This window comes from Cnephaeus nilssonii (assembly GCF_951640355.1).
Source record: "Cnephaeus nilssonii genome assembly, chromosome: 13".
Lineage (NCBI taxonomy): Eukaryota > Metazoa > Chordata > Mammalia > Chiroptera > Vespertilionidae > Cnephaeus > Cnephaeus nilssonii.
This window is the reverse complement of record NC_137084.1, coordinates 76,637,198-76,659,211: the sequence shown is the minus strand read 5'-3', so window position 1 is coordinate 76,659,211 and position 22,014 is coordinate 76,637,198. Positions and strand designations below refer to the sequence as shown.

At 45.4% G+C, this 22,014-nt stretch overlaps 2 protein-coding genes across 3 annotated transcripts in view; one reads left to right on the top strand and one right to left on the bottom strand.

The window, feature by feature from the left end:
- Positions 1–21,338, top strand: part of PTS (6-pyruvoyltetrahydropterin synthase) — a 46,504-nt gene extending 25,166 nt beyond the window's left edge. The window contains exons 6-7 of one of the 2 annotated variants that reach the window (XR_013814407.1): positions 10,989–11,160; positions 21,271–21,338. Coding sequence is in view for 1 of the 2 variants with exons in the window: in XM_079788483.1 (XP_079644609.1) it covers positions 10,989–11,097 (109 nt within the window). In the remaining variant the exon portion in view is untranslated. Of the gene's footprint in view, positions 1–10,988; positions 11,323–21,270 lie in introns of those variants that run through there. The other variant, XM_079788483.1, reaches the window with a different exon arrangement.
- Positions 1,101–13,074, bottom strand: PLET1 (placenta expressed transcript 1). The gene is made up of 4 exons (XM_079788481.1): positions 12,887–13,074; positions 8,209–8,410; positions 4,172–4,233; positions 1,101–2,062 (listed from the first exon to the last, which is right to left on the bottom strand). The coding sequence occupies exons 1-4, from the start codon at positions 13,056–13,058 to the stop codon at positions 1,818–1,820; spliced, it is 681 nt and encodes a 226-aa protein (XP_079644607.1). The 5' UTR covers positions 13,059–13,074; the 3' UTR covers positions 1,101–1,817.
- Positions 21,339–22,014: the final 676 nt, after the last annotated feature.

The following is a 22,014-nucleotide window of genomic DNA, read 5'->3' as shown; positions in this document are numbered from 1 at the left end:
ATAGGAAATATGGCCTATTCACAGGGAAAAAGGAGGAATTGAAAGAAACTGTTCTTGAGAAAGCCAGTCACTAGATGTTGGCATTCTGGAATCTATACTAATAATAGACAAATATCTAAATTGACCGTACCCCTGTGATGCCCACAGCCAATTAGGAATGAGTATGCAAATTAACCCGACAAAGATGGTAGGCCTGTGGGCAGTGTGCACACGCGCAGGTGCCAAGCGGTAAGGGGGGGGGCAGGGGGGGAGGTCCACCTGCCCTCTGCGTAGCTGGGGTGACGCGGCAGGCATCCCTGGGACCCTGCCCGCTTCGAGCCTGTGGCCAGTGCGCATGTGTGCACTGGCACTGAGTGGCTGGGGTCCTGGGGACGCCACTGGAGTGTCCGGTCCTGTCAGCCCGGCCTGGGGGCAGCTGGAGTTTGCAATCCTTTTGATTTGTGCAGCCCCTGGACCGGAATTGGAAACCAAGAGTGCGGGGAGCACCAGGAATGCTGGAAATCGTAGTTCTGGTGGCAGACGTGTTGAGGGATCTCCTAGATCAAAGTGAACCTGGAGCAAGTTACTGTTGTGGGTGGGGGATGGAGGGAAAGCAAAGGTGAGAGACATAAGTAAAGTCAGAGTGTTGAGTAAAAATTAAAGGGAAGATATCCTGCAACTTCTAGGAAATCTCCACCAATGGAGCAAAGAAAAAAAAAAGACCTCTATTATTCTGTGAGCACCAAACCAGACTGGGTTGGGGTCTCAGACAATTTGCTCATATGATTGCAAAGACAGACAGAAACTCCCAGATTGGAGAGGGCTCCCCTGAGGGCTCCCAGATTGGAGAGGGTGCAGGTCGGGTTGAGGGACCCATCCCTGTGCACGAATCTTCATGCACCGGGCCCCTAGTTTAACATAATTACTAAAAGAAAACTTTGTTGGCTGTTACAGGAAATACCATGCTTTCTTTTGGTTTCACATTATATTGCGAATATTATAAATATTTTGTCCATTTCTCCTAGTGGACAACACTGTTAGGGGAAAAATGACCAGTTTGCACTTAAGGAATATTAAAATTGAGAAAATTTTACCCATAGATCTGGCCTTGAAAACATACATACTCTCATCATTTTATTAAATTTTTAATGCTTGCACAAATGAATAAAATTAGATAACATTCTCTGTATTTTAAGATAATCACTTATTAAAGAATTTGAGTTTAACACATTGTTCTTGTTTGGAATATAGTTTTTTTTTTGGTATGACATAGACAATAATGCCTTTATCCATAATCTGTCCCTATTTTTGGCTGCTCAGACATAGTACATTCCTATTTCCTTGCCCTTCTAATGCTACTGGTGTTGCCGGCAGAATGAGGGTTGCTTCTCCTTTCCTGCTGAGTCACATGAGTCAACACACTCTGCGTAACCTGGGTGGGTTTGGCCAGAAATCGGAGATCATCTTGAAAGTGAGGAAAGGTTCTTCCCACAGAGACTCAGGGGAATCATTTGGCAATGAACAGAAGTTTAGACTGGCGATGGAACTGGCTGTTAACATGTTAAACCTACAGTCAGAATTCCAGGTTACCCCCAGACCAGCTCTAAGTAGTTACAAAAAGCCTGAAAGATTTAGTTGAACATCTGTGTGCCCCAAGTCCACTAGTGAGTGAGCTGGCTACTCTCAACCAAGTCTCCTTTTTGGTCTAAAGCAATGGCAGGAGAGTTGTACATTTGAGAACATGAGGCCTTCATTCACACACATGACGGAGCCCTGGCTTGGAACTGAACGCAGGAGGATGTAGCAGAGGCAGGAACAATGGTTCCCTTAGCATCTTTCTAGAAGAGGAGTTTGCTGGTGAGGAAGACGAGCAGGATCTGGATGGCATCTGTGATGGGGCTGAGGAAGATTCTGTTGGCAAAGCTTTTGGTTGTGGTTAGAGTTGAGGCTGTGGTTTGGGCTGTGGTTAGGATTCGGTTTGTTGTTGAGCTTCGGGTTGTGGTTTGGATTCGGTTTGTCGTTGGGCTTTGGGTCATGGTCTGCCTGGTCATGGAGGTCATGGAGGGTGACGAGGTGATCATTGCTGGGGGAAAAAAAGGACATCAGAATCTACGCTGGAAAATGAGGCTAATCTGATGCGACGCTGCAGCCAGAGTTCATGAGCAGAATTCAATAAGCATGTCTCAAGGGCCAAGTGTATGTAGCGGAAGGGAAAGCTATGGCGTACAGAACGTCATGGAGAGAAAGAACACTATCTACCCCTAAGGTCTACGTAGTCCCACAGGGGAAGGAATTTACATAACTACTGAATTTGTTGTTGGGTAGGTTGTCGGCCCTCAAGTGTCCTTAATATTGTATTAGATCCATCAGGCAAATATGATCCAGAATGGCACAGTTTTATTTTTCATTGCTAATTTCAAAGGTTGCATGTAAAGCTTGTAAGAACTAGTTACCATACAGACCTTCGGATGCCTACTCCTGCTTTAAAGTAAATGGAAAGAGGTGCTGTCCAAACCCCTGAGCCTCTTTCCGTGGCTGCTGAGGCACCGGCATTTCCTGTGCAGGGGTCTGACCACACACTGGTTCTCTGAGGTTGCCTTGCTGAGAAGCAGAGAAAGCCAGGGGGTGGGGTGGGAGAATGGATGTCTGATACTGGAAAAACTAGAGTTTGGCAATGATACCTGCAAAGGTCTAAGTGGACCACAGAGGGGACTATAGAGAAGAGGGGACAGCCCGACCTGTGTTGCTCAGTGGTTGAGGTCATGGTTTGATTCCCAGTCAGGGCACATGCCCGGGTTGTGGGCTTGATCCCCAGTGAGGGGCGTGCAGGAGTCAGCCAATCAATGATTCTCTCTCATCACTGATGTTTCTATCTCTCTCTCCCTCTCCCTTCCTCTCTGAAATCAATAAAGGCACATTAAGACAAAACAGAAGAAGAAGGGACATGAGCAGAACTCAATAAGCAAATCCAGTGAGTTGCTTAGGCCTATGCATTCTTCTGCTACCTGGAGGGACCTGTAAGTCGGTGGCATTGTCTTATCTCACTTAGTATTTACCCAGGGCAAATGTTTCTCTAGCATCTCACTGAGCCAGAAAGTCTGACACAACCACTTTATTTTTATTTTTTTAACTGGATTTTATTAGCATGGAGATGAGTCCTGATTAGAAACATACGTTTTTTCCCTCCTTCTTAGCATTTACACTCATGCTCATCTGGAAAATGTCCTCGAGGAAGAAAATAACACCCAGTCTTCTCACAGAGGGGAAACCACCAAGGCAACAGTTAAGGCTTTCACATAATAGTTTGTTAGGCATAATCACATCAAAATTTGTTTTGAAAATGGATATCCCTTTGACCGCATTTGCAGCATATGACGGGTGGGAAACCGGCAGCGGGATCCCGAGGAAGACTAGCTATCTGGACGTTCGAGAGGCTGATGTTCCTTGTGCTTAGTTGTATTTAAGACCTTCATTTAAAAAAGGGATTGTCTTTATAGTTTTGATGTAAGTCTAAGAAAAGTGTAAAAAGTATAAGGTGGGATTTGAGCCCTGGTTTTTCCATTTACTTTCTGAACCTCAATTTCTTGAATTTGTTTTAGCTCCCTAGAGGGGAGTGAGAGAACACAGGGGACAGAGAGGGGGAAGGAGGGCGAGTAGCCGCAGGGTGGTTTGAGGTTGAGGACCACACCCTGTGGAAGAGCAGTGGAGATTCCTGGTGGTAGTGGTGGTGGCCAAAAGCCATTCTGAGAATGAATGAGTGTTTGGTATTCTTATGCTGTCAACCCCTTGGTGTGCACTTCTGCCCCTCGTTCCTGTAAAGCGTTCAGTACTGTGAAGGTTTTCTGTGAGTGGGAAGTCTTTGTGGAAACTAAGGAAGGAGCTGGCTTTCATGCTGGTGTCTACGAGGTGCTGAACAGGAATGGGTCCTGAGGAAGCGGGATTCTGCAGGCACAGGTGACTCTGAGAATATGAGGCCCCTGGGGACTGGCGGAAGTCTTGGGGATGGCTTTTGTTTTCTACGGGGCATAGGAAAAAGGGTGGGGCCAATCTTATGTAGGTCTCAAGGTGCTAGAAGGCTCAATTGATATCTAGATAACACACGACCAGAAGGCTTTTGTAGGCCCCCACCAGGTAACTTTCAGGCTGACTGTGTTCACTGCCAGATATGTAAAGGGGCTGCAAAGGAATTTACCTTGTTTTTCCAGTTTCAGATAAGAAAAGGTGGCCACTCTGTAGAAATTGATAACGAAGGCTCTGTGGAGGGCAAATCAATGAAAGATAATGGTGAGGACCTCAGCCATGGAGTCCACAAGTTCTGCTCACATTTCTGCCTTCCCAGATGACCCCAACCTCTTAATTCCTTTTGTGCTTACTTGCCCTATAGATCATTGAATACTGGTCTGCTCTATATTGTCTTTTTTCTTTTAATTAAAAAAAATTTTTTTAATCTATTGATTTGAGAGAGAGAGAGAGAGAGAGAGAGAGAGAGAGACATCGACTTTTTGTTCCACCTATTCATGAATTCATTGGTTGCCTTCTGTATGTAGCCTGACCTTGTCCTATCGGGATGACGTTCTAACTAACTGAGCTACTTGGCCAGGGCCTCGATATTGTCTTAACTAAGATCTATGATTTTGCTACAGAGAAGATCATGTCTACTCCCCTCCCCCAAATCAACCAACTTCACCCCCCTAAATTCCCCATGGGCTGGTATACACCTCTGGTCTTTGTTCAAGCCAGTCCTTCTGCCTGTGATATCCATCCAGACCATGTCTGCCCACAGATGTAACAGTAACTCTATGAAGTTGTTTTCCCTGTTATCCTTAACCCAGGCAGATCGCCATCAGAGGGATGGGCCCCTCTATGTATTTTCCTGCTGTGAGCCTCTCCCGCACTAGAGGGCCAGCTGTTTGAGAGCAGGTTCTGTTATCAACAATGATTGACACATAGTAGGTGCTTAGTGTTCATGAAATGATCTGTAGAGCTTGGTCTGTTGTTCTTCTATTAGTGGGTCCATTATTATATCAGCCTCTTGTTCATACATTCGACAGTTAATTAAGGAGAGTGTACAACACGCCAATCACTGTGCATGGTGCTGAGGGGCAGTAGTGAATCAGTTAGGCATGGTCTTACCCTTGTGGCACTTAGAGTCCCTTCAGAGAGACAGATTTTAAATGAATAATCAACTAACAGACTAATTGATCACAGTGGTGACATGTGCTCTGAAAAAGTAGTGGAAGTTGAGAGAGTGGAAACAGGCTTGGGAACTTATCGGGGAGTTTAGGGACAGTTCAAGTACTGGATGGTGAGCAAGTGATGTTTAACCTCAGTAATCACTTCTGTACAGGCCTTTCCTCACTGTAAGTAAGGCTCCTGGCCAGGGACCTCTTCCCTTCGCTTCTGTGCCCTCCCCAGCACAGTGGAGCCCCTCACAGTGCTGTGCTGCTCCCCTCTCTTTGTCAGCTTTGCTGATCGAGGCCATGTATGTACATTGCCAACAAGCAGCAAAGTCAGTGCATCACAGCCGCTGTGAGCCAGGAAGGTCTGGAGACCGCACTGTCGGCGGGAATGTGCTGTTTCTATTGCAGAGTGTCACTGCTTTGTCTTTTATCTGTTGTTGCATGGAGTGTGGAGGCTTTAATGAGGAGAGATGAAGGGACCATTGTCTTAATTAGCCTGGCCTGGCCTCTAAGGGACTGCGCTCGGGCAAGGCTGGATTGTCAGTGCTCCTTTGGGAATTCTACTCCTGCAAGTGGCTCTGCGGGAACCAGTGAGGTCCAAGGGCAGGGCAGGTGAGGTGGGATGGAGGTGAGGTGGGATGGCGGTGAGGTGGGATGGTGGCAGGTGAGGTGGGATGGCAGGTGAGGTGGGATGGTAGCAGGTGAGGTGGGATGGTGACAGGTGAGGTGGGATGGTAGCAGGTGAGGTGGGATGGTAACAGGTGAGGTAGGATGGTAACAGGTGAGGTGGGATGGTAACAGGTGAGGTGGGATGGTAGCAGGTGAGGTGGGATGGTAGCAGGTGAGGTGGGATGTCAGGTGAGGTGAGATGGCAGGTGAGGTGCGATGGCAAGTGAGGTGGGATGTCAGGTGAGGTGGGATGTCAGGTGAGGTGGGATGTCAGGTGAGGTGGGATGGTGACAGGTGAGGTGGGATGGTGGCAGGTGAGGTGGGATGGTGGCAGGTGAGGTGGGATGGTGACAGGTGAGGTGGGATGGTGGCAGGTGAGGTGGGATGGTAGCAGGTGAGGTGGGATGTCAGGTGAGGTGAGATGGCAGGTGAGGTGCGATGGCAAGTGAGGTGGGATGTCAGGTGAGGTGGGATGTCAGGTGAGGTGGGATGTCAGGTGAGGTGGGATGGTGACAGGTGAGGTGGGATGGTGGCAGGTGAGGTGGGATGGTGGCAGGTGAGGTGGGATGGTAGCAGGTGAGGTGGGATGGTGGCAGGTGAGGTGGGATGGTGGCAGGTGAGGTGGGATGGTGACAGGTGAGGTGGGATGGTAGCAGGTGAGGTGGGATGGCGGTGAGGTGGGATGTCAGGTGAGGTGGGATGTCAGGTGAGGTGGGATGGTGGCAGGTGAGGTGGGATGGTGACAGGTGAGGTGGGATGGTGGCAGGTGAGGTGGGATGTCAGGTGAGGTGGGATGGTAGCAGGTGAGGTGGGATGGTGGCAGGTGAGGTGGGATGGTGGCAGGTGAGGTGGGATGGTGACAGGTGAGGTGGGATGGTGGCAGGTGAGGTGGGATGGCGGTGAGGTGGGATGTCAGGTGAGGTGGGATGTCAGGTGAGGTGGGATGGTGACAGGTGAGGTGGGATGGTGGCAGGTGAGGTGGGATGGTGGCAGGTGAGGTGGGATGGCGGTGAGGTGGGATGTCAGGTGAGGTGGGATGGTGGCAGGTGAGGTGGGATGGTGGCAGGTGAGGTGGGATGGTGACAGGTGAGGTGGGATGGTGACAGGTGAGGTGGGATGGTGACAGGTGAGGTGGGATGGTGGCAGGTGAGGTGGGATGGTGGCAGGTGAGGTGGGATGGTGGCAGGTGAGGTGGGATGGTGACAGGTGAGGTGGATGGCGGTGAGGTGGGATGTCAGGTGAGGTGGGATGGAGGTGAGGTGGGATGGCGTGGCAGCATCCTCACCACCATGTCCATGGAGCCTCAGTGGACATGACCTGCTGGACAGACTTGTCCTTTCAGCACAGAATGGCAGTCCAGGACCGTAAGGACTCTCAGCTGGGTTTCTGAAGTGAGCTTGGGAGCCATCCCTGGCTGCAAGGAAGGCTTTTGTTAACGGGCAATGTGAGCCCCTGGTTGGCGCACCTCCGAAGAAGCCTGTGTCCATTCGGTGTGACACTAGGAGGCGAGTTATTATGCAATCCGCACACTTTCTGTTAGGAGCTGTTTCCAAAATGAACCTATGTTTTGAAAAATGACTCTCCAGTTTGAGTATAGAGAATCTGAAGCAAACAGGGCGCCAGTGACAAAGATTCTCTGCTTGACCTTACTTCACTCAGGCTCCGGCGCCTCCTCCTGGCTCATTTCTGCACTTGCTTATAAAATCCAGCTTTAGCAAGAACGCTGCTAAATCTGTTTAGCAAGAACCTCTTACCCTCGATATCTGATAACCCTCAATGTCTGATTGAGTTCCTCATTTGCTGCCATCCCCACATGCTATCTGATCACCTAGGCCTGCCTTCAGCAACAATCCTGTTAGGCCAGTTTAGCCAGAATCCCTCTTATAGGCCTTGATGTTTCCTCTCAGGAACTTTCCATCCACTGACCCCTCCCTGCTCCTTGGCTATAAATTTCCATCTGCTCATGTTATGTTCAGAATTGAACCTGATTCTATGCTGAGGTCTATTCTCCTATTGCAGCAGTCCTGAATAAAATCTTTATTTTACTATATGTATATATGTATTATTCATTCATTCATTCATTCATTCATTCATTTTGCTTTATCCACTCTCCAGCTCTGGTTTTCTTTACCACCAGTTCTTTCTATTTGTGTTGAGCACACCTGGTGTGTGTGTGTGTGTGTGTGTGTGTGTGTGTGTGTAAACTCCTATCGATAAAAGGTAGGACAAAGAATAGTAAGGCAGAAAAGGAGTACAAGTACTGACTTCTCCACATCATATCTGTATTGTATTTTGTGTCCTTCAAGATCAGTGTGAAACTGCATAAACCCAACATGAAACTGTAAAAACCCAAGCAAATCATATATAGGTAGGTTCTTACTGTATCTCCACTGTAATGTTCATGGAATGAGGAGATTGCCATTTGGCCTTGAAGAAACCTTCACGTGTGTCCCTCACGTGATAGAGGGCGCTGCCGTTGCAATACTGGTCTGCTCCGTCCCAGAAGCCTATTGAGCTGTTGTTGTTGGTGTCCACCGCTTGCAGGACCACAGAGTTGGTGATGTTGTTCACAGGCACCGATACTGAGAAGAAATGATAAGGCGACAATCAGCCATCTATGTAGTAAGACAAGGGATGAGGGTCATGAAATCAAAATTAACTGTGAAAAAAGAAAGTTACAAATAGTATGTACATGTAGTATTTTTGTAAAAGAAGTTTTAAAAACATCTGGAAGGAAAGCCATCAAGATATTAACTGTGGTCATTTCTGGGTAGTGGATATTAACTGTGGTCATTTCTGGGATTACAGATTATTTTATTTGCATTTTCTAAATTTTCCATGGCCAAAGGTAGACAAAAGGAGAGTTTTGCTACCTACCGGGGTGAGATTCGAGGTGGGCTCCTAACTCTGGAGCCCGGTTCTCATCTGTCAGATGAGGGATAAAGATGCTCTGTCCTCCTTTCAGGGGGAGTGGGATGTGGGCAGAGCAGGGGTTGGTGCATGTGACAGAGTCATGTGGGTCCCCAGGAAGAGTTCCCGGAAAATCGGGAATGTTATTCCAAATTAAAGCAGAGCCCACTTCCTAGTGTTGCCGAAGCTCTTGGTGTCCGTAGATGAGGGTGAGGGAGGGGGCCTCTGAGCCACTGGGGCCCTAATCCAGGTACCTGTTAAATGACCCCTCAGAGTCCCTAACCTCCACTCAGGTGAATCTCTTATGACCTCGCTTAGCATGCATTCACAGGAGACCCCACTGGCACCCGTTAATCCCAGCATTCTGACGTGTAATGGGGAGAGAGTTTCCAGAGAACATTTCAGTGGGTTCATTTCCTCCCTTAGAAGGTCCCTTCTGAATGAATTCCTCAGCACTAAGGTGCTCTCCAGGGCCCTTTCAGACATCAAGAATTCCTTCAAGGACTTCTCCTTCACAAACCAAAGAAAATGGGTCAGGTAGCACAATAGGATCCGACATTGCTGGTTCTGAATTCCAGCTCTAACAAGTTATTTCACCTCTGAGACTCAGTTCCCTTATTCTTCATTATTCACTCCACAAATATTTGTTGAATTCCATCTTTGCACAAGCCTGGTTCTAGGTCTGGAGATAATGACATTATCCTTTATTATATGGAGATCATGACACCTTATTTTGAAAGGTTCCTGGGAGGAGCCCGGCTGGCGTGGCTCCGTGGTTGAGCATCAACCTATGAACCAGGAGGCCACAGTTCAATTCCTGATCAGGGCACATGCCCGGGTTGTGGGCTCAATCCCCAGTAGGGGGTATGCAGGAGGCAGCCAATCAATGATTCTCTCTCATCATTGATGTTTCTATCTCTCTCTCCCTCTCCCTTCCTCTCTGATATCAATAAAAATATATTAAAAAAAAGAGAAATGTTCCTGGGAGGAGTAACAAGAACAGTGCAAAGACTTTAATACATAGTGTGTGTTAAACAATTGCAATTTTTTTTTAGCGCAATGCATTTCTCTGTTTTATTTCTTTGCTATTGCCAATTAAGGTGGATGGAGCCAGACCCTATGAGAACCTGACATTTGTCCTAGATGTGTGTGTGATGGTGAGGTGGACGGTGGCAAGCCATGGTGTGTGTCATCCAGGTGGTTATCAAGTCTGTCAGCCCTCCCTCAGGCATGCTCTTGCCTCTGTCCTTTCTTCTGCTTTCCCTTGCTCACTCTGGCTTTTATCCTCCTTCCTCTCTCCTAAGCGTCTGTATTATTTGGATTTCTGGACTCCACGTTCTCCTCCGCATTCAGCCATGTATTCAGGCTGTGGCCAGATCAGACTTCCACACACAACACTGCCATCAGGAGACACTCTTCTCCAAAACCTTCAAAGGGCCCTTATTTCTAGAGCAGGAAACAGCCTGCTTCTGTTCTGTCGGGCACAGTGCCCAGCGTGTAGCTTTCATGACCCTCAAAACCTAGCTCCCCCTGTTATTCGCACCCCGCCTCTCGGGTCAGCCAGTCTCCCTCTGGTTCCACAGACACACGTGACTCACACCTGCTCCTGGTCTCTGTTTACGTCTGTCCGTCTGTCTGCCTGTGTGGAATCCTTACTTCGTTTTCATCACACATTTCATTCCCATTTACTCTCTAAGATCCTGCTTTGTCCCACTTCCGGGCCAGTTCAGCCTTCTTTCCTTCTCATTCCTGAAACACTTATGTTTTTTTACTGTGGAGTTGAGCGCTTAATTACATTCTGGCTTAATTACATACTGTGGTTTCCTCTGTGTCAGTATCTGGCCAGCCCAGTGCTGGGCACCTGGAGGGCAGTAAATAACTTCTAACTGATTGATTTAGCAAGCTCTGCATCCAATGTTGTACAGTCAGTGCCCTTAAAGCTGAAGATGTAGGAATAAAGGCAGGCAGGTTACATCCCTCTTGTCCATAGAAGTAAAAAATGGAGGCGGATGCTGACCTAGTCCATTCTTAACATAAATGTCACTGCTTTATGGGTTTCCTTCAATGACATGGAGACAGACCCAGGGAACTTGTTCTAAGATACTGCCTGAGCTGCCACTGTGTCTTGGGACCTGTTAAGCCATTTATACATGACTAACCAATGTTGACACAAACCCTGAAATTTAGAAAATTTCAAACTCAAAATAATAAGAAGTTGGCTTGTGTGGGCATTTACTCCGTCTCTGCCAGCTGTCTCACAGTGACACTCTACGAGGAAATCCGGAGACTGTGGTGTGACCCAGGTGTGCAATCGGGCACTTCACACCTCTTGAGGGCACAGGATTTTGACTCAACTTAAATCATTCCTACAGTGAGTCAGTCAGCGCATCACGGAGCTACAGCACATCTGTGGTGAAATAAGGTGAGGCTGGGGACGGACATTGCGTGTAGTAGGCATTTAATGAACCTGAGACCCCTTCCTCCTTTCCCTTCCCCCTACTCTACCTACTGCCCTTGTAAATGCCGGGATTTCCCTTTCAGCCAGCATGGTCCCTTCCAAGGGGTCTTTCCTTTGTAAGGCATCTTACTGATCACCTTTTGACTCTTCTTTCTCCTGTCTTCCTACTTCAGAAGGCTCATAACCCCCCTCTCTGCACCCCAACCTTCACAAGGTAGGTTCCTATTTCTTCAATTTTAATAGCAAAATCCTCCACCTTGTGATATGTTATCTCAAGTTAGTAGTCCCTCTGGACCCCCAGATCCTTTCTCATATACAAGGTCACACACACCTTTTATTTTCATCTTGGATTACAAGATGGTCCTCCCTGCCCTGTAGGACAAGATCCACTGCCTGAACGAGTAGGACGTAGTGAGCCTTATCACAACTGAGGCATTTACGGTGACAGTCCCCGTGAAAAAAATAGAAAAAAGCACAGGCTGGCATGGGCGTGTGAAGGCAGGCTGTAGTCATTTTCCTGCGGAAGCCCGGAATCTGTGAGCCATGGTATTCTTTCAAAATGTGGTGAGAGTTCTAAGAGAGGCAGGAGAACACAGTAGATAAGAAGACAGGCTCTGAAGCTGGATAGCCTGGCTGCACAAAGCGGGGCTGTTAGTTATGTTCAAATATTAGCTATGTTACTAGTGATCTTGGGTAAAACTTTAACTTCCCTGCCTCAGTTCTCATCTGTAAAATGGGAAGATAATAGTATTGGCCCTTAGAATAGTATCCACCGCATAGTAAGAAGTATCCGTTCTTATTACTATAACTGAGAGGTATATAATGTAGTGGTTACGGCAGAGTCTCTGACTGCTCAGGTTCATGTCCCAACTTCACCACTCAAGTAGCTCTGTGACCTGAGCAAGTCACTAGCATTTCTACCTCTGTCTCCTCATCTACAAAACAGGAACAACAGTGGTCTCTACCTAATAGGTTATGGGGGCTACATGAACCAATACATGTAAGCCACTATATTAAATGTTGTTATGAAAGTAATTAGACAGCACTTGTCTGACTTGTAGGTTTGGGTGATCCCAAAAGGGATACTTGTAAAATATTACTAGGTCCCTCTAAGAAAAGCATTGGATTAGGAATGAAAAGAACAAGATTCAACAGCCAGTTCTGCCACTAGCAGTGAGACCCTGAGCAAGTCATTTAACTCTCAGCTTCAGGCTCCGCAGAGAGAAGGTGGGAGAGGAATACTTTCCTTGTCTAGCGAACTGGGCTTTTCACATGTGGACTAAATGAGAACAGCGTCTCCTGGAGTTGTGCAATACACAGTCATCCACCGGGGCACTGTCTTATCAAATGGATGTGAAGATAACTGTGATGCAATCTTTATCCCTTCACATAATAAACATGCCGACTTTAAGTCAGAACTTGTCATGGGTGTGCTCTTGCCAGGGCTCAGTTAACCTGGGTGTTGGAACTTAATGTCTCCTTGCTGCTCGGCTTGGCACAGGGAGCATGCAGAAGCATCCCCACCCAACCTACTCTCTCACATGTTCTCATTCTTTCTGCCCCCACTTCCCATCCTGGTCAAAAATGCAGGTTTTGTGTAATCGAGAGCAGAGATGGAGAGTTACGTTCTGAAATTCTGGTAAACTGCCCTTAGAGAAAAAAGACAACAGAGAGAAAGGCTCTTACTTACTTGTGTAGACTCTGTTGCTTTCATAGATGTTTGAATTGATCTTGATGCCCGGACCGGTGGTAGGGAAGACTGTGCTGAAGTACATGCATCTGTCAGGAGAATCTGCAGAGCTGGCAGAAATGAGCAGTGTGCCCAGGCACAGGGACAGCAGTGTGGAACCCAGGACTGTCATGGTTGTGATCTGTCTGGAAACTGCTGGGCCTGGAGCTGCTAAGATCTCACCTATTTATATGCTTCAGGGCTGGAGTTTCTGGGTGAGGTCATACATGCAAATTCTCCTCTCACCGCTCCCTAAAGTGAACTGGCTTCTAAGAGTTTGTCACCATGATCCTTTATCAATTCCAGTTTTGCTCAAGAAAGGGCATGTACTAACCATGAATTTATTTTACATCTCATTCACCTCAGTACCTGCTATTTGAAGAAAGCTGCTGAGAAAGGTTTAGTGCTGGCAAAGTGAAATTAGGGATGAGTAATCATCACATCTCTCACTTAGAAGTTCCACTCTCCCCCCTGTAGGAAACTCAGGCACAAAACCCATCTTTTCTGGAATATTACATATCCATTTTCAACTCCCCTTAGTTGAACATGTCTCCAATCCCAGCTCACTTTGTGACTAGCATACAACTAAAACATTGAGCTTCTGGATTTATTTATTTATTTATTTATTTATTTATTTATTTATTTATTTGGAAAGAAACAGCGTTGGCCCATGTTGCTCCTGACACTTTCATCCATCGCACCATAGAACAAGGCAACTACTAGAAAAATAAAATCAGAAAACATGTTTTTTCATATTTCTCTTCTGATGGTTAGAACTGGTTAGAAAAAAGTATCAGTAAACTTGAAGATACTAAAATAAATTTAACAAAAGACACGCAAGACTTATACACTGAAAACTGTAACAAGGGACCCAGGATAGCCAAAATGATCTAAAAAAAACCACCAATAAATAAGTTGGCGGACTCACACTTACCAATTTCAAAACTTACTACAAAGCTATAGTAGTCAAGACAGTGTGGTATTGGCATAAGGGCAGACGTATAGAATAATTAAGAGTTGAGAGCTCAGAAATAACTCATACATTTATTTTTTAAAATTATTTGTTTGTTTGTTTTTGTTTTCAGATTGGGCTATCTTTCACCTAGTGAGTGTGACAATGTCTCTTTTATGTCAAGGGAAAATAATAGTAAGAAATAGTGATCCATTGATTAAAAACCCCAAGAGCCACAGCATTTATCCATTGATAGTAACATTGAAAGCAGGCACATTTTAGTACATGCAAAGAGCAGAGATGGTACTAAGAATTGAACTTATACCATCTTACTTAATTTTCACATCCTCTCCCGGCCAGATGGTAGGTACTATGGTCTTATCCACTTTTCAATGAGGAAGAAATGAAACTTGGGGAATTTAAATAACTTGTCAAGGTCACAGGTCTAGGAAATGGACAGAGAAAGGACTTAAACCCCAATCCTTCAGAATCCAGTGGTTATGCCTCCTGGTTAGATCGAATTATTTTCTTTCTTTAAAAAAAAATTCTCTATAGTTGAAAGTATTACATATGTCCCCTTTTCTCCCCACTGTCCTCTCCCAGCCTGCCCCCATCCCCCACCCCAGGCCTTCACACCCCTATTGTCTGTGTCCATTGGCTATGTCCATCTGCATAGAAGTTCTTTTAAAGCCATACAGTTATGATCAATTGAATTTTCACAAGGGTGACAGGACAATTTGATGGGGGAAAGAACAGTCTTTTCAACAAATGGTGCTGTGGCAACTGGATATCCACATACAAAAGAATGACATTGGATCTCTACCTCACACCATATGAACTCAACATGGATCAAGGACCTAAATGTAAAAATTTAAACTATAAAACTCTTAGAAGAAAATATAGATATAAATTTTCATGGCCTTGGACTAGGCAATAGTTTAATAGATATAATGCCTAAAGCAAAAGCACCCAAAGGAAAAAATAGGTAAGTTGGATTTCATCAATACTAAAAGCTTTTCTTCTTCAAAGGACACTACCAAGAAAGTGCAAACAACCCAAATAATGGAAAAAAATATTTTCAAATCATATGTTTGATTAGGACCTAGTATCTAGAATATATAAAGAATACTTACAACTCAACAATTAAAAGACAAATATCCCAAGAGAAACAAAGAAAAAAAAAAAAAAGCAAATGTGACTATTTCAGATTAAAAAGTTTTAAAAACGGACAAATGATTTGAATACTTGTCCAGAGAAGACATATACATGGCCAATATATACATGAAAAGGTGCTCAACATCATTAGTCGTTAGGAAAGTGTAAGTCAAAATTACAAAGAGATACGAACCACAGCCTCCCGGGGAGCCATGATAGAAATGACAGGAGGTGTTGGCAAGGACATGGTGAGATTGGAATCCTCATGTACTGCTGGTGGGAACGTATAATAATTAGGCCACTTTGGAAAACAGTTTGGCATTTCTTAAAAAAAAAGTTAACTATAGAGTTACTATTAGATGGCCCAGCAACTCCACTCATAGGTGTATATACTCAAGAGAATTAAAAACACATGCCCACACAAAAACGTGTACATAAATGTTTTAGGAGCATTATTCATAATAGTCAAGAAGTGGAAACAACCCAAATGCCCAACGTCTGCATAGATAAAAAAGTGTGGCATTTCCATCCAATGGAAATTATTCAACTAGAAAAAGGAATGAAGTGCTGATAGATGCTACAACATGGATGAACCTTGAAAACATGCTAAGCAAAGAAGCCAGACACAAAAGGCTACATGTTATATGATTTCACTTATATGAAATCTCCAGAATAGGAAAATTTGTAGACAGGAAGTGGTTGCCAGGGTAAAGGGAGAATGGGAAGTGACTGCTAATTGGTTTGGGGTTTCCTTTTGGTGTGACGGAAATGTTCTGGAATTATTTAGTAGTGATAGTTTCATAATCTTGTGAATATATTGAAAACACTGAGTTGAATCTTATGGTTTGTGAAATATATCTCACTAAAAATGTTTCTTATATAATGTTCTGTGTAGGCAAGTTGGGATAGTATAAAGAATGCAGCAGAACTTGAGTATTAGATCTGGCTTAGAATCCAGGCTTTGGGAGAGTTTTAACCTATCTGAACTCTAGTCTCCACTTCTGAAAATTGGGGCATTAATAGCAATCTTACATCGTTTTTATGTATATTAAGTGAGAAATATTTGTTAGCTGGTTTGAGGGATGGGGTGGGTTGGACATATAGTAGGTTTATAACACAAGTTAATTAATTTTTTCCCTCTATTCTTTCCTCCTTACCTCCCTTCCTTCCTTGCTTTCTTAGTTTGTACCAGGTTCTAACAGAATCCCAAGGTCAATCCCAAGGTGGATCCAGGGATCCAGGTGTAAAAGGTGTGAGGGTTGCAACATGGCCACCATGGGGACAAGTCCACGGGCTTTAGCAGGCAGAAGCCTCTGTCTGAATCCCACCCCTCATGCTGTGACCTTGGACTGTGCTTAACTAGTCTGAGCCTCAGTTTTTTTATTCGTCTTAAAAAAAAATAATAATGCCAGCATTGCAGGATTGTGTCCAGGTTTAAGTGGTAACGCAGGTGATAGTAATTGGTGGTTCCTACCCACCAACGGTGGGACGCGGTGCAACTCTAAGAGGACGGGCCTGGAGAGTGTTCACGTTCATTCGTTTGCCCAGAGTGGATTCTTAAGTCAGCATGTGTGGATTTAGGGACTGATTAGGTTGTACCCTTCAGCTCTGTGGTTCAGAGCTGAACCTTAATGTGGATCCTTATGTTTTAGAGGAGAATCTAGTGGTCAGCTTTTTAGAAGATGTGCACTGTCTTTCTCATTCCCTGAGGCCTTCTACATTCTCAGAGAGATGACATGCTATTACACGTGTAAGAGTTTTCAAGTTGAACTGGCCCTAAGAGATCATTTTAATGGAACTGAACACAGAAAGATTAAAGTTGCCTGAGGCTATAGACCCACTTAGCCCGGCCTCCTGCCTCCTGCCTCCTGCCTCCTGCCTCCTGCCTCCTGCCTCCTGCCTCCTGCCTCCTGCCTCCTGCCTCCTGCCTCCTGGCTGGGTATGTTCTCCACTGTACAGTTCTACTATTTAGTTAATACACACCAGCTCGACGTAGCATTTTATTTTATTTTGTTATTTATTATTATTTTGTTTGTTTTCAACGTAGTATTTTAGATTCAGGTGAATCAAAGTCGAGGTATGGTACATGTTAATTTTTATAGGCCGTATGTATACTTCACAGTACACTTGGGACTCTTGCCGAGTCAATATGCATTTTGTCGAATGTGGGGAGAAGTTTACCATCGCAATAGTTACATCTTTGCTCAGGACTTTTTGCTGATCATGTCTGTGCTGCATTTGATCCTAAGTTGTGTCAGGGTCACAGTCAGAATGGCACAGTGCTCCTCCCACAGGGCCTTGTTTGTATGCAGAGGTCAGCGGGCTCGGTTGGGGGGCACTGAGTAAGCTCCTCAGGGGTACACAGCTTTAGGGAAAAATAACCCCTGCTTTATAGTCCGTTGTCACCAGACTCCAGCCTGTGAGAGTCTTGATCAACTGCTCACAGGTCTTCATGGAAGGAGAACAAATGGAGAGATTCTAAAAAAGAAAGCAAACATTTATCCAATTTAAAGGCCTGCCTTTTATTCTGATAGTACAGCTTTTTGAAAATTTATTTGTAAAATATCCTTTCTTTTATGAAATTATGGTCATTGTAGATTACAGATAGTAGATTCCTCCCAGCTGTTAATTTTTTAAAATATATTTTTTATTGATTTTTTTACAGAGAGGAAGAGAGAGGGATAGAGAGTTAGAAACATCGATGATAGAGAAACACCGATCAGCTGCCTCTTGCACAACCCCTACTGGGGATGTGCCCGCAACCAAGGTACATGACCTTGACCGGAATCGAACCTGGGACCTTTCAGTCTGCAGGCCGACGCTCTATCCACTGAGTCAAACCGGTTTCGGCCCCAGCTGTTAATTTTTTAATGTCATCATTTGGGAAGATGAAACACTGACACCCTCTGGTTTACTTTCCATCCAAACTCCTAGAAATGCCTCGCGCTGTGTGGCAGGAAGCAGGGTGCGCTAGCGGTTAAGGAGAGCTGGAGAGCTGACGCAGGGAGACCGTTCATGACCCCTTCACACATGAGTGGGAGGTTGATCTCTGAGCTCTCCTTCCAACGTTAGGATCCATGGTCCCCCGCAAATCGGAAATTGATTCCATTCATTTTTAGGCAGAAACAAAAGTGTTGAAGGCACTTGGGGGTTTAGCAGAGAGTATGAGTAGGTGAGGAATTGAAATGAGACAAGGGTTCAGTGCTTCCCAACCCCCAAATAGAAGAGGAACTAGAAAGGGCACCCTGAGCAGAGGGAGTGGGGAGGTTTGAACACCCTCTTCATGGGGCCAGCCAGCCTGGGATCCTCCCTGGAGAGGCGAGCACTCGCTGCCTGAGTGGAAGGGCATTGCAGGTGCCCGAGGAGAGCGTAGCAAGCCAGGTCAGTTACCTCTGCAAGGAGTGGCTCTCCTGAGTCCCTGTGAGCTACACTCTAACGTTTCTTTGGAGGGCATACCCTTTTATCAAGCAATTCAAATGCATTGTCCCTACCGTTTAACCAGACAATTCAACAGTGAAAAAATATGGTGCAGCTTAACTAGCTGGGCATGAATGGGAACTCCTAGGATTAGCCGCGAGCAGTGTGTGCTCTGACCAGAATGTGATGGAGACACTGCTCCACGGACAGAGTCAAGGAAGTTGCCACTCATGGGAATTCCCGTACAGCCAATTCTTAAAAGTGTATTGGTTTTCTAATGTCCTGCCTTAGTCACATAGGTCTTCGGGTAGCTTTCAGAAATACAAGAGTTGAAAAGTAAGACATTAAGGATATAGGGAAAATAAGGATAGAAAGACTAAGGTAATGTGAGGGCGGCAGGTTCATTATTTCAGAAATGTTTGTTGAGTGTCTCTGCGGGTTTGGTACTGCTGTGGGCTTGGGGAGAAGGAGACCAACCCCTGACCCCATGGGGCTATGACGTGTGCACTTTCCTGGGTGATCTAATATGTTACAGCGAGGCTACAAACACAAACTGAATCCAGTCCATGCCTTTCCCTTTTCAGTAACATTCCATTGGTTGAGTCACAGGAACATCCTTTAATTCATTTAATTCCCTTAAATGCTACTCACTTTAGCCTTTAGTTGCAAACTGTGATTTTTTCCCCTTTGTACGGATCTGATACTATGTAGTAGCGCTGAAATATCATTACTGTATACTACAGCATCTTATCATTCCTAAAAATAAAACAAATGACAGCATCTACTCTCCTGGTAACAAGTAGGCTTTATTCCTAGCCTTGTGTACAAAATTTGTCCCATATGTAACTTGTTATTGATACGTTAATTTCTGAATTATTTGAGGCACTGTTTCCTAAACTTTGAGAAGCACGGACTTGTGCTTCATTCTATGAACATATCCTTCATTTGAGGACTATCACTTCAAAGATTGAAAAAAAAAAAGAACATGAGAAGCCCATTTTTAAATGGTCATTGAAATTAAAACATAAAATCTAAAAATCCTAATGGGAGTTGTGGATCCTAAGAATACAATAGATGCCATTTGGAGATATACTGATTTGTTTAAATTATTTACAAGTTATTAATTATTAGTGATAAACATACAATTACTGTATTTTAAGAAATGGTTCAAATATTACTGTTTTATTTTTGACATTAATAAAGTTATGGGAAAGATAGTACTTACTAGTATGTCATGAATAAGTATTACAAAAATTACAATATGTACTTTCAAGCCAGAGATTCTGATCAGTCCGTGTGCAGTGTGGTCCAGACATCGGCATTTTGAAGGCTCTGCAGGTCTTCTCAGAGGCAGCCAGGGGTGGAGAAAACAAAACCCAGTCAGACATTTACGATGCTCTCAAAGGCCTGGGACAAGTGAGGACAGGAAAAGGGAAGACTATTTCTGAGCCCTGCAGAGCCCAACCTTGCTCGACAGTTGCTTTCTAGCTGTATTTACTTCTCACAACAACCCTGAGCTGGGCACTTCCACCCATTGTGAGGCCCAGTGACATGAGTAGAGAAACTGAGATGTATGTCTGCTCCCTGTTGTTAACAGCAATGATTTTGGGCCTGTGAGCTGGGATTTGAACCCAGTCCTATCCTTTTTTGGCCATAGGCTCCCTCCAGCCTATGGCACAGTCCTACAAAAACTCTATAGGCAGGAAGTGATTGGTTCAGGCAGAACAGGAGCATTATCTTGATTTCCTCCTATTGGTGCCCTGGGGCTTTGACTTTATAAGTAGTTTCAGGATCTCTCATATTTATTAACTATCTATCTATATAAAAGCCCAGCGACCGAATGGCAGAATGACCAGAATGACAGGTTGCTATGACGTGCACTGCGGCAGCCAACAGGCCCAATAGGGCCCTGATCAGCCCCGCCCAACCTCCCATGGCCCCTCCCCCAGGAAGGCCCCACCCCCAACCACCTGCAGCCTCTCCTTCCCTCCTGCCCCTCCCACAACTGGACCCCCCCCTGATTGGGGGCAGGGCTGGCCAGCCAAACTGCCTGTGTCCCCTCCCCCACCTCCAATCGGCCCCCATCGCGGCATGCCGGCAGGACCCCACCTGTGCACGAATTTGTGCACCGGGCCTCTAGTATTAGTAAGTAATAAGAGTGCTGTTCTATTGTAAGTAGAAACAAGCTTTCTTGCTGTCTTACTTTCAGGAAATAAGTACTATTAGTTTGACTCTAGATTAACCAGGTAAAACTAATAGTACTTAGAGCAATAGAGTCTAGAGCAATAGATCCCAAATGAGGGATGTCTGGAGGCATTTTTGACTGTCACACTAGTAGGGGTTCTACTGGCATCTAGTGAGTAGAGATGAGGGGTCAAACACCCTCCAAGGCATAGGACTGCCCTTGCAACACAGAATTATCCGGCCCTAAATGTCTATGGGGCCGAGGTTGTCAAACCCTGCTCTAGAGGAAAGGAATTGAATTATCTGGTGTATGGAACATTAATGGTTTTAATAACAACCAAATAAATAGCATTTATTAAACACCCATAGTGTTTAGAACCTTCGGTTGGCCAGTTAGCATTTGTATTGTTGGTGTCACTCCCAAAGCACCATTGAAAATGATTTCTAACCTCAGGGAGCTTACACTCCAGCGTAAAAGTTGAGCAGCTGTGAAAAGGGAAAAGTCATAGTTGGTGCAGTGAGGAGAAGATAAGCACAGAGGCAAGGAAGCTGGCCCCTTCTGTGGTGCTTGAGATCAGGATCTCTGACATCAGGAAGAAAGATCTGTGATTGTCCTACTTCTCTATCTGCTGCCCAGGTGACCTCAGACCGGTATGGAACTGCTCTATTTCCTTGTCCATACAATGGGGATAATGTTGCACCCACCTCAAAAGTTTGTTGGAAGCTTTTAATGAAATAGTACAAGTAAGATATGATGCCCGACATAGAGAAAGCACTCAATAAGTGCTTGTCTTTCTCGTTGTTGTTATCACTGGAGAGATTCCACCGAGGTGCTGCCTGGGAGCTGCCCACACCTCCTCCAGAGGGGAATTGCAAGATGCCCAGGCTTCTCCCATCCTTGAGCAATGCAAGGTGAGTCACTCCGGCTCAGGACGGCCTGTACAACTGGTAATGAGCCTCCGTTGCAGCTGGGTTGGGGTGGAGCTGGGAGTGGTTGGCTAAGGGGAGGTGGGAAAAGAGGAGAGCAAATTTATTTTTCTTGTGAATCTTTGTAAACTGAAGGCCTTTATTGCAGTCTACAGAGCAGGTGTGTGGGTCCCCATTTGGAAGGTTCAGTGTCCTCTGCCCAGCCCCTTCCCCAGGCAGGAAGTACGTTCTCCTGCTCCTACAACCAGTTAGGGGAGGTGAGAGGTTGGCTTGGCCCCCAGAGATTCAGCTGAAGACAGAGGGTGGGGTGTTCTCGCCCTGGACACCTGCCAGATTCTCTGCGAATGAGGTCCTTCTGGCTCTTCATGGTTGTCTGATACGGAGTTTATCAGAAAAGGGCGCCTTACCTTTACCCTTTGTTAACCATACCATAGCTGCCCTTTTCTGTGCTTTG

Excerpts from the sequence above, each read along its gene's own strand:
- PLET1 (XM_079788481.1), bottom strand. The coding sequence starts at position 13,058 with ATGACAGTCCTGGGTTCCACACTGCTGTCCCTGTGCCTGGGCACACTG. Across the intron at positions 8,411-12,886 it reads AAGCAACAGAGTCTACACAA|TATCGGTGCCTGTGAACAAC; the intron begins GTAAGTAAGAGC and ends ATTTCTTCTCAG. Across the intron at positions 4,234-8,208 it reads AACATTACAGTGGAGATACA|AGCCTTCGTTATCAATTTCT; the intron begins GTAAGAACCTAC and ends TGCCCTCCACAG.